The 15907-nt window shown below is 39.9% G+C and overlaps 1 protein-coding gene across 1 annotated transcript in view; it reads left to right on the forward strand.

Annotated features, from left to right (window-relative positions):
* Positions 1-15907, forward strand: part of LOC118698106 (potassium voltage-gated channel subfamily KQT member 1-like) — a 411246-nt gene that overhangs the window by 76264 nt on the left and 319075 nt on the right. The window contains exon 12 of the mRNA XM_054514922.1: positions 317-328. Within this exon, the coding sequence (XP_054370897.1) occupies positions 317-328 (12 nt within the window). The remainder of the gene's footprint in view (positions 1-316; positions 329-15907) is intronic.

Here is a 15907-nt window from a genome sequence, read left to right on the forward strand (position 1 = left end):
ATTTAGTTTTCTGCTTCTAAACTGAACATAGCAGTTTTCATCTCTATCACTGATCATCTCATTTTCTATGCCTGCATTTTTACCTAGTAGGATGCATTCATTTTAGAGTCAAAGAGATTCTTGAGCAGAAATGTGTAGTGTCTCCTTCTTTAAACTGTGAGCTTTATGAGAGAAGCACAGAAAGTGTTGTATTTATGGATCCAGGTTTAAACTCCCAATTTCAATGCAAGCAGTAAGATATTAAGACTGTATTTTCCTGACACACACATCAATTATAGATATACTCAGTGTGATTATTTGTCCTGTCTTTTGGCAGAAGTGTAAGCAGGTAAGTCTTGGTGTGTGCTGCACTTGCTTTGGTGTGTGAGCTTTCCAAAGCAGCATGGCTTCTGCTTTTCACTCAATTAGGCCAACAAACCTTCATCCTAGTCATAAAAGCAGTCAATGATAAAACAAAAGCACTTCCAAAAGTAAAATTCAGCCAAAAGGGAATGTGGGGGTGTGTATGTATATATGAACACACAGTCAGCCTTCCCAACTTGCGGAATAAGTGAAAACTTGGCTTTCACATATCAGTTCATGCCAGGATCCCACAATGATGACAGTTTCACGTGAGGCACTTTGTGAACTCGAGTTTGACTTTGAGGAGCTGCCAAAAGCTAAAGTTTTGTTTGCTTCAGCAAGTGTTTTAAGCCACAAAATCAATGCTGCAGTAAACCTTTATTTCAAAGTCTGCAACTGGTCATTTTTCAGCTTCCTGTGTTGATTGTTAAACATGGTACCAGGTCTACAGCTGTAATGTTTTGAGGGTTGTTTTCTATAATGTGAACAATAGATGCTCATCAAGTCTGCTCTGCTGCATGGATGACAGCAGAGATGCTCTCTGGTGACATAAGCTTTGCTTTAGGCCACATGCTCTTAAAAATTCCCTCCAGTGTGTGAGGAGGGCAAATGATATCCCAGGAAAACAGATTTCTTACCCTTGAGCCTCATTGCCTTAGACAAGGCTCTGTCACATCAATGTGCACGTGTGTAGCAGATTCACATCGCAGTAACTCAGGTGGGTTTTGGCAAGCAAGCACCAGGCTGCTTGAAAACTGCTGATATTGTTGTTTAAGGTGGTATTTGACTGAAAGCAAACCGGTTCAATGTAATGCAGCACTTCCCAGTGGTTCCCACTGTCAGTGGTGGGTGCATCCACCAGTGGAATTCTGATGTGAGTGGTCCATGCAAACCTGGAGAAGCTAAGCTGCCCTTGTGTCGGTGAAATCAGGCAGCAAACTCAAAAATGGAGCTTGGGAGACCTTTCTGTAGGAACACAGCTGCTTTGGATCCCTTAGACAGCTGGGATGAATTTTGTTTCTGGTGATCTCTGCACAAATGTGAACAACTCCTGTGCCAGGGGACAAAAGCATGATATTCAGTTTATAACTCTGTGGCTGCCTGAAGTTCTTGTTGAGTATCTTTGGCCCATTTCCTCAGGGGCCAAAAATCCCATGTGCTGCTGACCTGAGTAGAGCTCTGTTGGTTTATAATGGCTGCTTCTGAGGTGTCCAAAGCTGAATAAAAATGATGGTTATAGAGATTAATCAATTCTGATGGATTAAATAAATATATTAATTTCAGTCAGTTGATGAGTAGTTCTACTTTTAGCAAGAAATGTTTGGACTGCCTAACTGCCTGACATAATTACTCACCTAATATTTCAAATTCTCTGATGAACAGTCAGAAGAGGGCTCCATCACTGAATCACTGGAGTTTTGCAAGAGTAAAGGAGAACCCAATAACTTTAAGATGTAGTGTTTTTTGGTTTTTTTTATCTCTAGCTAGTTCTATTTTTATTGTGATGACATGAACCCTTGGCCATGACAACATTTTCTGTCGTTCACACCAGAGTTTAACCTTCCATCAGGAAAGAGAATTTGGCCAATAGACTGCACTGAAAGATTGCACCAACCTCTGGTCCCTGATAGAACAGTCTCAGAAAAAAATATACAGAGCAGCAGCTTTAGAGGCAGACATCCTGTTTTTGTTTTTCAGAGCTCTGTGGTTTAAAGCTGTGGTGTCGAAAGCTCTTTGCACTCTGAGGAAAAGCAAAAGTCAGAAATTCTCTGTCAGCGTGGCCAAGCAGCTGTGGTTGAGTGTGCGTTTTGTGGCCGGCTGGCGTCACAGGGGGGTGAATGTCAGCAGGTCCCTCTGGCAGGTGAGATGCACACCCAGTGCCCTTGCTCTGCCCTCTGGGCACAGCTGAGCAGTGACTCCTCAGCTGGAACAGGCTGCCAGGGAGCTCAGAGCTGTTTCCCACAGGGAAAGTGGGGCTTCAGGACTTCTCATGGGCTGGGAGTGAGACCAGCAGTTGCTCTTCTTTCTGAGGCTCTGTTCACAGCAGAGTTAAGCTGTGCTTAGGAGCCATGGGTTTAATCCAACCCTGGTGAAACCAGCTCTGAGCAGAGCTTTAGAAAGCCTGAAGGTGCTTGTGTTGCATTCCGGTGTGTGAGGTCAGTGTGCTGAGGCTGTGAAAATGGCTCACTCTGAGGTCTTTAATGGAACAGAAGCACAGACCTGACTGCAGAAGCAACCTGATATCCACTGTTCCCATCTCCTCCAGCTTTTTGGTTTTTTTTTTATTTCAAGCTCATAGCACAAAACTGGCTCTTAGATTGTACAAAGGAGTTTCACCTACAAAAGGATTAGCAGGAAAACCCAGCATTATAATGTGGTTATTAAACAATCTTTTCCCCCTCTGAGGAGGAGGGAAAAGAGACCTGAGGTGAGGCAATGGATGCAAAACAAACCTCTTTTAATGGGGAAACTGAAACCCTGAGGATGAGGATGACTGAATGCCCTGTTCTGTGTCATCACTGGTGAATCCTGATGCAGAAAGAGCATCCCAAATTCATCTCCAGCTGTGAGCAGGCCCTCCTGTGAGGTTTGGGGCTTCATGAAGCCAGGGGCTTGGGTTCTCTTTGTTGGAGTTTGTGCTCCCTGCAGGCTGCCTGGAAGAACAGAGCAAAGCTGCTGCCCCCCTCACCGGAGCTGGGTTCTGCAGAGATGGGGGTACCCTGGGCACTGCTGTGTGCTGGGCTGGAAAATCAAATTTGTATTCAAAGGAGAGTACTTCATGGTTAGCCTTAGAATTTTAGCTTTTCTCTTTTAAAACAAGTTTAGGAAATGTGTTGGTTTTGTGGTTTTGGTTGTTCTGGTTTGTTTTTTCTAGAGGAAATAGGTTATCATATGATTGGCAGATATGAAATATGACTAATTTCCTTCATTGCCCACTAACACAGAAATTTTATACAAAGTGAATGGGACAAATGGTAAAACTTGTGTTAGGCCTTAAAGCTTTCATTAAGTGTTATCAAAGAAAATGATCATTGTTAAACCCTTGAAAAAAGGGATGTTAAACCCATCTTCTGACTTTCAGCCTTCCACTATCTGTAGATGGTAGTGAAGGTTTTATCAGGGTCTTATGAATATTTTTTGTCCTTCTTTGTCTCTGCTTGAAAATATAAGAGTTCAACCTGTAACATCAAGCATATTTTCAATCTTTCTATTGTTTTGGTTTATCTCTGCCAGCTCCATTTATCATTCTATTTTCATCTTAACTTCTTCCTATAGCTTATTGCTTTTAATCTTATTAAAGAAAGAGTTCACCTTCTCACCAGCAACTCTATTCCACTGAATATACTATATGCTATATACTATATAATATTATGTATTATATATTATATAATCCAGTAATTGGATAGTGATCTTGTGTAGGATAATTGAATCAACTATAAACTCATTAATAACATTTTCTTATTAAAATAGTGTTCCTGGGGTAACCCACAGTACCATGAGTGGAGGGCATATATCTGTATCCATCTTGTTTCCAGGTTTCTCATTGTCTGTTGGCTTTTGACACTTATTAATTCCCACTCTCATGTACATTGAACACAGGTGTTACTGATGCAACTAGTTCTGTCCTTAGCATGGCACTCAAAAACATTATAAATTGCTTCAAAGAGGGATTTTTGCAAGCATCTGTCAGTTCTGACCAGAAAAGAATGAGGTAAAATAGTGTAAATTTAACAGACAGTAGTAATTGCCAATCTGGTTCTATACTTTTTACCACTATATGGTCATGTGTTAAATTACACTTTTTAGCACTACCCATTTTTGTCTTGTCACTTCTAATTTGGAATTATTTAAAAGGGCTGCCTTGGGATTTATTTCAGCACCCAAACAATTTTTATTACCATGTAATATGAAAGCAAGGCTGGCATTAGTATAAATTGGTGGCAATATGCAATAACCTTTTACAAGAATTTGACATTGAGGGGGTTTGGAGGTATTTATCCTGGAGTCACGGTGAATTTTTTGCTCTTTTATTCCAAGAGTGAGAGCATTTGGCCAGTGGAGGGCACTGCCCCATAACAAAGGAGAAACAGAAACTGCTGTTTCAGCTTTCCAAATCCCATTTGTCATTTCAGCAAGCTTACTTATAAACTTAATTTATCTGCATCTGAATTTCCCCAACGTTAAATTGGCAAGTTGCCACGCTAAGAAAAAACCCCTACTATACTTAAACATCAGTTTAATGAGCAATTTAACCAACCCCCAAAGGCTCAGCTTGGTGTGGTGGTTTGACTTTCTTTCCTGGAAAACAGACCATTGTAACAGCCCACTGAAGGCTGTCAAAATATAACTGAATGCACATTATAATGTAAACCTCTATGCAGCAAAGTTCCCAGATCTGATAGAAAAGTGTGACATAAAAAGTTGCTTTGGAAACAGAAGCTTCTACAAAACATTTTCTAGAATTGATTTTTTTTTCCTTAATGAGTTTTCTAATAATTTTACAGAATTTTGAAGTGTGAATCAAATTTTTCATGGCAGGGGTGTGAAGTGACTCTGGGATATATGGCTGCAAATATCTGTCAAGAAAGTAGTTTACAAAGAATGTATCTTTTTCCAGATTAAAGACTCCCCTTTGTGCCTTTACTTTACACAGAAATTATTTATCTCGGCAGCAAGTCAGAAAATAGAAAAAAAGGCAACTCTAACATTTGTTATTTATTGAAAGGGGTGCAAGGAGCTGGATTGGATTCCTGGTCTCTTGTCTGTACTGTGAGGAAAAGGGGGAATCACATTATTGAGACTTTGTTTGGATGTCAGAATTTGTCAAGGTTTTAGTTAATTATTATTATTACAACTCAGTTGTCATTTCCAAGCTCCATGACACATGACAATATCATGAGTGCCTCTATGTGCAGCTGTGATGGAAGTTTGGAAAAACATAACATGAAAAAGGGTGTTTGCTGAAGAAGACAGTGCAACCCTTCATATCAGACCACCCCAGGCAAAATAAAAGTGTGCCACATGTGGCACCTGTGTTTTGGGGAGGGGAGGATAAAAATCTTGGTGCGAAAAGTGAGGTGGTTGCACTGCACAGAGAAGTGTGACTCTGTCCCTTCTGTAGAAATAACCAAGCACATGTTTGCTGTTCCCCCTGACCTGGTGGTTTTGCAGCATTTTGTGTTTTAGCACTTCTCCTGTGAGATTAAATTGGGTGTGGCTGAACCGTGCCTGCGCCTGTTCTGGTCACAGGCACTTGGCTGTGCTCATTGTCTGCCTGTGTAAAATATGCTGAGGCAGAGGAGAAGCAGGGATAGGAGTCCAGGCTGCCTGCAGCCTGAACATTCAGGTCATTGCTCAGGTGGTCGAGCTCCATCCATAAACCACAGGGTGTGTTTTTTATTGGCAACATTCAACACAAAAAGTACTTTAGAAATTGTTTATACCAGTTTTCCTTCCCTTTCCTTCCATGGCTGCTCCTGTGACTGAGGCAGCCCCTCTCTCATACCAACCAAAAGCCCATCCCTGCCTAACAGGGACTGTTGAAGCTCTTAGGGTCAAAAAAGGATGGAGAAAAGCTTGAAGGCATGAAGACACCATTTTTTTGGCTAGAATTTGTGGAGGAGAGAGCTGAGATAAAAAGCTATCATTCTTTCTAAGGCAGGAAGGTTTTATTTTACCTTAACATTAGCTGAGTGTTACCCTGCTGTCCTTCTGAGCATGGACAGCAGCACTGCAAGTCAGAATCTACCTTCCAATCCAATTCCTTACAGCCTGCTTTCTGAAGAGGTGACATGCCTGTCTAACATGCTGCTTCTACAGACATAATTTTTGAGGCAGCAGGAAAAAAAATTCAGAAACTGTAAGTGAAAGTTAAGAAAGCTCAGTGTGGTTAAGTGAAAAGTTGTGATGAGTGCATTGAGGACAAAAAGAGAAAATAAAATTTTATTGCAGATGTCAGGAACAGTTTTGTAGTTAGAAAATGCAATTTATGGGTGATTTCTTTAGTATTTCATCATTACCAATATTATGAAAATCTACTTTGAAACTTTCAAAATAATGGGAACAATGTAATCATAAATTGAAATGGCATCATTTGGTGATGATGTTTCACAGTGCAGTTTAAACAAACAAACAGTTTGGAGTTAGGACTGTATTTCTACCCAGGCAGCAGGTAGACTGTCCACTTAGCCTAAAATGAAAGAAGGAAGACTCTTTTCTGTGGTTTTTAAGTGTTAATTTGGTGTTTATCAAGGGGTGCTGCAGTCTTGCCTTATTTGCCAATCTCTAGACAGTCTTATTCTGTATTTACCGGTCAAGTGCCTTTCCTTATTGAAATATAAATAATTGTTCATTTCATTCAGGTGGCTTTTATAGACTTTTGTATAGTGCAACACAGTACCCAATGAAGCAAGACACACTTGCTTTCACTGCATTAAAGGATATTGGAATTCACATGACATGGCTGAGTTACTGGAGCTGCTTCTGTTCTGTGGGATGGACTTAGGGCTATGGATTGTTTATGGCTGCTCCAAAAATACTTCTCATGTATGTTTGTATCTTACTCATTTTTAAAATTATTTTTTCCTAAAATACACTTTAAAGAAACATCTTACGAGGGAAAAAGAAGTTCTTTAGTAAAGCAAATGCCATTTACATCTTCATTGTGTCTTTAAAAACAATGCCAATTCTCATTCTTCAGTGAACACTGAGACCACTGCTCATTCAGCTGCAGTAAAAGTACAGTTTAGATGTATCTCCTCCATATTTATTTTTGTCTAAAATAATATTTAGATGCTTTGCAATGAGCAGGTATCTCTGTTAAAGCTCTCTTATTGTGTACAAGATGTTCACAACAAAAGTTAGTAATTTGAGAGATCACCTTATATCTTCTCATGGCTATTTTCTTGGGTAGCCCTACCAAAACTGAAGGAATGTATTCTAGACCTGCAATTTCACTCATTTATTTATACATACATATATTATGCCATATTTAATTATGTAGCTTTAAAGTAATGCTGAAGTACTCATTGATAAATCAACACACAATTTGGGTTAAATATTAATTACTCCTATTTCTGTGCCAGGGAGGTAATGGAGTTGTTGCAGCCAATGTAACTAACACATGTTTGTGCCTAAATAGGGCTGATATGTGAAAACTGGTAGATGAAATTGCTGCTTTTTTAATTTGACCACTGCATTAATCTCTGTGCTAGAAAAGTCTATTTTAATAAGTTACTTCCAGGAAATTTAAGTGATGGCAATTCTATAAAACCTGACGGTTCCTCATGGATTTCTCAGCTCTGACACTTTCACAGCTGCACATGTTAAATCTTTTTATAGGCCAAACTTGATGAACTCCAAATGGGACAATGGAAGTTGCTTTTCAGGTTGGATACACTGAAATAGATGCCAGACAAATACCAGTGCCAGTTGCTTGTCTGCTTTTTCTTTTAGTGCTCTGCAATTTGGAGAAGCCATTATACTCTCTCTTTTACTCCAGATTAAACCCCCTATCTCCAGGGCTGCTTTTTCCCCTGCCCAATAATGCTTCTAGATGTTATCACCACCTTCTCAAAAAACTTTGCCCTAATTGCTTGGCTGTTTGTTTGCATTGCTAAGACAATTTATCTCTGGTCTCTGGGTCAAAATGAATTTATCAGACCATTACAGTACAGAAAGCTTAGTATGTGGGCACTGAAGCTTGCAGTCATTGCACGCTATATTGAGCTCTGTTCCTCCCAGTGCTCTGCCTGTTTGCTCCTGGCCTGCTGTAATGGCATTTTTCATAACTCACTGATACTTATCTCCCCTGCTTTAGTCAGCCAGGCTGCCTACATCCAGGCACTGGCTAGGACAGATAATCTTGATGGTCTTTGCTTTTTATTTTTTATTTAGTCAGCTGTCTGCAATATGTGTGGTGCTCACTAGGGTAAAAACATGCTTGAAAACAAAGCTCCAAGAGCTCTTGAAGCTGTTCTTATGCTGATTTCTCTTACTCCAGCAGTTGTCACTGAAGGATCCCCTCCAGTGGGTTCTGTGATTTGTCCCTGCAGTAATCCAAATCCAATAATACAATGTAAACTACTTTCCACATGTTCCTGTGCCTACTTAGCTACTTTGTTATTTAAAAAAAATACAAATTCCTTCTAATGTGAAATGTGTGGAATTTGCAGCATTTCAGATAAACAAAGCATGGCTCTTCCTGTGTTTAGTTCTTTTCTTAGTCCTTCAGCTCTGTGTCTGCTGTAAATTTCATACTTCATCTCCAGATTTTGGAGTTTGTGGAAGTCCACATTCATTCTTATCTTGACAAAGAATTGTCATTGGTTTGGTCATTTTAATGTAGGAAAAGTTTCAATTTGATTTCTATGCATAATTTTTTCTGTGTAACCTTGAGTGAAAGGCTTCCATTAGTGTCATGTTATCCACCTGCCAAGCTCTGATTAAATTTTAATTTAGAAAACAAGCCTGTTAGTGTTTAACAAGCACTGGGCAAGGGGAACTTGCTAGCCAAGGAAGGGCTGTGCTACCTTGAGGGTTTTGACTGCAAATCCTTTGCCCCCTCTTGCAGGGAAACCCAAGGTCAGCTCTGAGTAAAATAAGGTATAATTTATTAAGCTGATTACCCCTGCTCTTTCCATACAGCACTGCTCTATCAGTGAGGGAGAATTGCTTTGTGCCAAAGTTTGTCTCAGCAGCACAAATGGGCTGGGCCTGTTCTGTCTTCTCCTGCTTGTCCCTTTCCCCCACTGCAGCTCCTGAGGCACAGGGATAAAGTCAATTCCTCAGCATGGGGGACTGACCAGTGCAGTGTGAAGTGGTGAGGGCAGGGTACAGAAGTGGACAGGAGCTGGGGAGCTTGTGGCTGAAAAGATGGGGAATGGAAGCAGGGAAAGCAGCACCTGCCTGGATGAAGATTTGGAGCTCTCACCCAGAGCTCCCTTGTACATCTTGCTGGTGACTTCAGAGAGCACCTGGACTCCTCTCAGCTCCTTTCATCCTCCATAACCCCCTCATCCTGTCATCAATCCCTGCAGTTTCTCTTCCTATTTGTGGAGTGGGAGAAGTGTGTGTGTGTGTGCATGTCTGAGAAAAGCCTGGACAACAAAATTTGACTTTGCTCACTGTCCTAGGGAGCCTTGACTGAGCTCTGCCTTCTATTTCGATGCTCAAGCATCTGAGTTTTGCCTCTAGCTGGTCAAGAATCTGAGTTTGTGTCCTCAGATGGCCTTAGAACTTTCCCAGGAAGAATGTCTAACATCTGCAGAACTTGGAGAGAAATCTTTTTCTTTTGTTATCAGCACACCTCTGCAGCTCCCTGCTGGATGAAATTGATAATCAGGATAAAGGGGATAGCCCATTCCCTTGCAATTTACAGTCAGCCCTGTTTGTACTTGATTAAACAGAGTTTTAGAGATAGAATCATGTAGGTTTAGAGCTATAACCACATAGGTAGCTATTGGATTTCTGTAAAAAGTGTCTGTACTCTGGCTTACAGTTCTGTCTTTCCTGTGATATTATATTACACCTTTTTAGATTTCTTTTGTTGCTTGTTTGCCTGGTTGTGAAAGCAAACCAACTGGTGTGCTTGAACCCCTGCATATTTACACAGAGTCTAAATTTAATTTTATCACTCATGCATAGTATTAAACCCTGAAAATTAAGTCAGAATTATCCTCCTGCTTACTTTACAGCAAGTCTCTGTGTGTGATGAGTAAACACACTGTGGGTGGCCGAGGGTAAAATAAAATTTCAGTGTTTGTTCGCAAGGGCAGATTTCTTCCCCTTCAAAAGATAAACACCTAGCCACAGTTTAGTAGATTTTACCAGCTGGCCTAATTGATTTAAAAAAAAAATAAAAATCTCACAGATGAATGTAGAACTTTTAAAAATTATTTTGGTATTTCATAAGCATATTGTAAAGCTTTTGGAGTCCTCTAGCGCTCAAAACATGACCCTTATTTCAGATGTTTGGATTAAAAACTTTGCCACAGCCCATTTCTCAGGCATCTGCAACTAAATTAGAAATACAAACCCAAAATATATGCCCTTACTTTATCCATTCAGTATTATACAAGAACATTATAGCAATTGAGGAAAAAAACCCCAAAACACTCATAGTATCACACAGTCATCCTCTCTTTTCAGTTGTATCAGCTGAGCACTAATAATGAGCATCTCCAAAATCTCCAGTTTCAGCACTGTGACACTTTAATGCATGAGCTAATGAAGAGCTGGAGGTTATTTAATCTTATCCTTGCCTGTTCCTCGTTCAGAAAGTGCTAATCTCTTTCACAAACAGAAGGGGCATGAGCTCATTATAGAACTTGCTATTCATGACATCACCATTCCCCTCACTGCTTCTCCTCTGCGTCTCTTTTTTCTTCTAGCACTATCTGAGCAAGGTAAATATCAGTATCAAAGTGTGACAACAGCTGTTCTTCTCCCAGGGCAATGGGTTTCAGCCTGTTCTTTGGTTTCAGTGTTCTTGTTTGGGCAGCAAAGAGACAGTGTAGAATTGTCTGACAGTTCAGGTGGGTGACCCCATCAACATTCAAGAAATATTCTTCCCACTTGTGGCCATGGCTTCCTTATCAACCTGTTTTAAACTGCCTTAGTTTATTGGGGGGGTAGGAAAGTGAAGGAAGCAATTTAAGTCCAAGGTCTTTTGGTTTACACTGTTAGCTCTCATTTGAGTTCTTTTGTTTAAACACAGCTGGCCTGTCTGGGGCTGACACCCAGCTGTGCTCTGGCAGGTGAAATCTGCAGTCGTGCTGCTGATCCAGCAATGGAAGCGCAGGGGGAAATCTGAGCAACTCTGTGACATGGGACATTAGGCCAGCTCATTCTCCAAGTGCAGTCTGCAGTGGATTAACTTTCTCCATGGGCTCTCTGAACTCAAATTTTTAAATGGGCTGTAAACCCTGGTGTTTACACACGAGCTTGTGCTGAGGGGCTGAGCTGCAGCCCAGGAGCTGCCTCGTAGCAGTCACTGTTGGGCAGGATCTGAGGGTCCTGTGGGACTGGAACACTGCACAGCAGCCTGTGGGAGAACACCCTTTGGATCAGACACAAACCACAACATCCAAATCACAAATGGGAAACAGCTTTTGGGTCTTGTAATTTCTCCTTAACATTACTGAAGTGTCTCTGTGTTGTTGTCCTTGGAGATGCTGAGGAGAAGATCTGTGAACATACATTTTTCTATCACTGAGATATTCTGATAGTCAAGTGTTGTAGAAGAGTCAAGTTTAGTCTTTTCCATCTTAAAATCCACCCCTTAGGTTTGAGTAACAAACTTACAGACCTTATCTTCATTTCCATCATATTATTATGGAAATATTAAACACAGGTTTTGATCACTAATTAATGCTTTCCATGTTTGTTGTAATGTTCTGCCAAACTGCATTTTCTACCAAATCTCACCTTCATTCCTCTTTTGCAGATATCATTTGCAAAGTATCTATGGAGCAAAGTGTCTTTAAAAGCAAAGGATGGTAAAAATTGCTCTGGTAATAACCATGGCTATAGGGCTGTTATAATTTTATTTTTTAATAATAACATGGCTCCTATTTTTGGTTGATGTCAATCATCTGCAAGAATGTTTGATGTAGGCAGAATTTAAACCTGCTTTCTGAAGGAATTTATAATTTGAGGCACGAAGAAGTCTATCATGAATGAGTGTTATAATTTTTTTCTAGTTTTCTGTTTGTAGGTCTAAGTCAAGAGAACTTTGAAATGCTGATGTATTAAAAAACGTTCTGGTGCTGGGAGTCACAAGCCTAAATGACTCTGTTTATCCAGGCTTGTACCTATAGACAGTAAAATCTTTTATGATTATAAACACAAGAAATGAACGTTTGTCTTCAAGTTTTTGTTGATGCCTGTCTGTTCTTAGTCAGTAGCCATGTTTCTAGAACAGTAAACCTTTTATTGTCTGACTGCTCTAGAGAAGAATGCTGCTTTCCAAAAGCACAGTTGTCAAAAGTATACCTGTAATGTGCTAAAAGTATTTTTAGGGGGAGTAGTAAATGATGCTGGCAAGGTGTTTTCTTTTGAGGGAAAAATGCTTTGACTCACTGGCAGAAAGTCAAGTGAATGACCATAGAAGGGCAGGAGTTTGTTGTTGGTTTGCCAGCAAAAATGAGATGTGAACTCTGTGAACTAAAGGAACATATGGCCACCTGTCTGGAAATTTGACTTGGTGGGGGAAGAGGGATAAGGGGGGAGGGTGGTTTGTGCTGTTTTTCCTTTTCCTGTACAAAGAAATGCTCTTGTAGGCACTCTGTATTTTTGCTTAGTTCTTTCAGTTCATTGAAGGAAAAAAACCTGAGCTAATTTGTGACATTTTTAGCTTTACTATGAACGTGCTAAAGGGAGAATATCAATTCTTGCAAGTCTGTCACTTAGGTGACAAGAGGTTAATGTTTCTTCTCTACCTATGCCCAAACTTACTGTGCTCGTTCTATGGTCACTTCAAATGCTTTTAGAAGTACAGCAATAACACACTGCCTTTGGAGCAGAAGCTTCCTCTTCATATGGAATTTTTATTTAACAATGATAACCACTAAAATAAAACACAGGACAGTGTAACTTTCAAATACTTTTTAATATTGCTGGTTTGTTTGGGTTTTTTTTGGTTTTTTTTTTAAGAATTGAATTAAAAAACGTGCTGCAAGAGGACTGAAATGGCAATTGAGAAAGGAGCAAAATGAGCAGTTAAAATCAGCTGGTTAATAGGTAGTAACAAAAGAGGATTTTTAGGAAAATTCTATTGAGTCTCAATAAACAAAAGGAGTAGGGAATGTAAGGTGAATTACAGATGAATTATATCCAAGACAGTGGAAAGTTAGGCCTCTTTGGACAAAGAATAATAAAAAGCCACAGTTGTGCCTATTTTCTTTTGGTGGGGGGTGTTTAATGGGTTTGTATGAACTTTCTTGCAGAACTCCCATGAGAATGATTGATCAGAAGGAGTATTTTAATTTCCTTTTCATGATTCAGAAGAAAAATTGATACATGAAGCTTTCTCTAGGTGTAGTTTAGTAGAAGGTGTGGCTCAAGAAAACTGGTTCCTATGAGTAAAAGACCTGTCTAGGTGGGGAGTCTCCAAAAGCTCTTGAATAACTTAGTGCAGTAAATTATTGGAATTTTGATGCAGTTATTAAAAAAGAAGTCACATCAAAAAGTAGAAGTAATATTTAAACCAGGAACTTGCCATCAGGACTCTCTCAGAGCTGAGAGTAGATGCCTCTCCCCAAGTGATTCACTTGGCTTTGCCAGATCCTTTCTCTGTTATCTCACTGATATATCGCAGAAGTCCTGATGGTTTCTTGCTCTCAGGGTTGTGGTTTCACAATCAATTTGAACTGATCTAAGACTGTTCTGCCTCCAAAATCTTTGTCTGGCTCTTCCCTCTGCCCTGCTGCCTCTCTACTTCCCTTTTTCTGCTTTTCTCAGCACTAGATATTATACAGATCATTTACCTGGTTAAATACTTTCAAAAGACCTCATGGAAGTGGCTGAGAGTATTAAAGTTGAAAAGAAATCCTTGATTATCTTGGGGCAATTATTTATTCTGAAAATAAGGAATTTTTTTTCCATGTGGGCTTTCAAGTTTTATGGAACTACACTTCTTTTAATTTTTAAGCCTTTTGGCCCTCTTCTTTCACTTTATGTATAATGTTATGGTCAGGTTTCTGTTTGTCTGTCTGTAGTTGGGTCAAAATACACTGATTAATGGATTCTTCTGAGATGACACACTAAGGTTGTAAACTTCAGTCTGAGAGATTCTCCTATTCCTTATTTATAAAGTTCTGTTTCAGGATAGTAATTTGAAAATAAGCAGTTGTATTTGAAGCATGCATCCCAAAGCATCCTGATGTGTTTTCACCCCACCGTTAGCAGATGTTTATGTACAGCACAGAATTTAAGGGAAATACCTTTATATCCACCCATTGAGGAGCAGACAAAGAAGGAACTTCAGCTACAGCATCCTGGGTCAGATTTATCTCTACAGGAGAACAAGACCATTTTATAAATTCACCAGCTGGGCTCTTTCAAAGCGAAAGAATCAGAATGAAAAAGTCCCATTGCACAGGGTCAAATCAGACATGTGGCCAAAATGGAAACACAGTTCAAAGGCAGAGTGAAGAAATAGGGATGTGCCAAGATTGAGTGGACAAGGAGCCAGGCTAAGGAACAGAATGTGTGCAGTAGGAGGGGCAGGGCTTAGGGAAGAGACCATTCACCAATGCTCTGAGTGACAAGAAGTAATCCACATAATTATTAGACTTAAAATATTCCTCTTTCCCCACACCTCACCTTTTAAGCAGTAGAGGCAGAGCTGTTTTTTCCACAGGCAGCTTCAGTCCTGCCTCAGAAAGTATTAACTTTCTTCTTGAATTCCTTTTTATTGTCCACACAGCTTTAGCATGGAGTTTTGCTCTGCCACAGTTTTTTTTTTTTTTGTATCTTAAAAGGTCTGGGCAGTTCCCCACTTTTTCACAGCCCACTTGGATTTGCCACCTGTTTGGCCCTGTTACTGCTTTCTTTGTGCCAGCTCTTCCCACTGGGATAGAGGCTGCAGGATGAAAAACACTGATTTTTGGGATGCTGGTGATTTCAGGAGCAGAAGAACCCATTACTCATGCAGTAAATAGGTATTTTTAGAATTCAGATAGAAATAAAAACTCTTTTTTTTCCTCCTTCCTTACTAAACCCCAGCAAGAGCAAATTATCCAGTCCTACTTTTGTCATTCTCCATGGATGAAAAAGGACATTTGGGATTTTTTAATGACATCGTGTTGCACTGGCTATGACCAGTAAAAAGAGGGAAATCCTGTATTTATTGATTGCATTGTGCATTTCCCATATCTGCCCAGAGTTGTTGGCATGGACATGTGTCACTCTGTCAGGCTTTACTTCTGCTGCTAATTAGAATTTGTGAGTGTAAGTGCAAAGAGGCATTTTTCATTTTGAGAACTGAGTGCAGCATTAGTATGGGAGAGTTGTGCTTCTGATGTGATGACTGTGGCAGAACTTGCTGGGTTTGTTCCAAACTCTGGATCAGTTCCTCTACAACTCCTCCACAGATCTTCTGTGCAAGTTTCCAGCTAAAATATGGGTGCATGCTGAAATAAATAATGCCACACCAAACACAAAGAACTTCCACATTGGGTACAAACATTTGTACAGAAAGCTTCTGAGTATCAGCCTTTGTAACTCATCTAGGTGCTTGGAAGTCAAAATGAGTGTTTCCTGTTTTCAGTAGCTGTTTACAGATTTTGCAGAGTTTCTAGATCAGTCTTGTAGCTGATTCATAAGGGGAAAGTCAGTAAAGTCATATTTTGCCTCCTTCTAGTCAGTGATGACACAACAATTTTTTTTTCTTCACCCAAAACAAACATGTCAGAAGAAGCGGTATGGAAAAATGCATCTGTTTTTTTTTTTTTTTTTATCTCTGCTAAACAAGTACACTTTAAATCTGTGCAAAAGTAACCTGGCACATTCATAAAATTATACATTCCATCAACATTTTGCTGGTTTTGTCCCTCCAAGGTAG

This window comes from Molothrus ater, chromosome 5 (genome assembly GCF_012460135.2).
Source record: "Molothrus ater isolate BHLD 08-10-18 breed brown headed cowbird chromosome 5, BPBGC_Mater_1.1, whole genome shotgun sequence".
In the NCBI taxonomy this organism is placed as follows: domain Eukaryota; kingdom Metazoa; phylum Chordata; class Aves; order Passeriformes; family Icteridae; genus Molothrus; species Molothrus ater.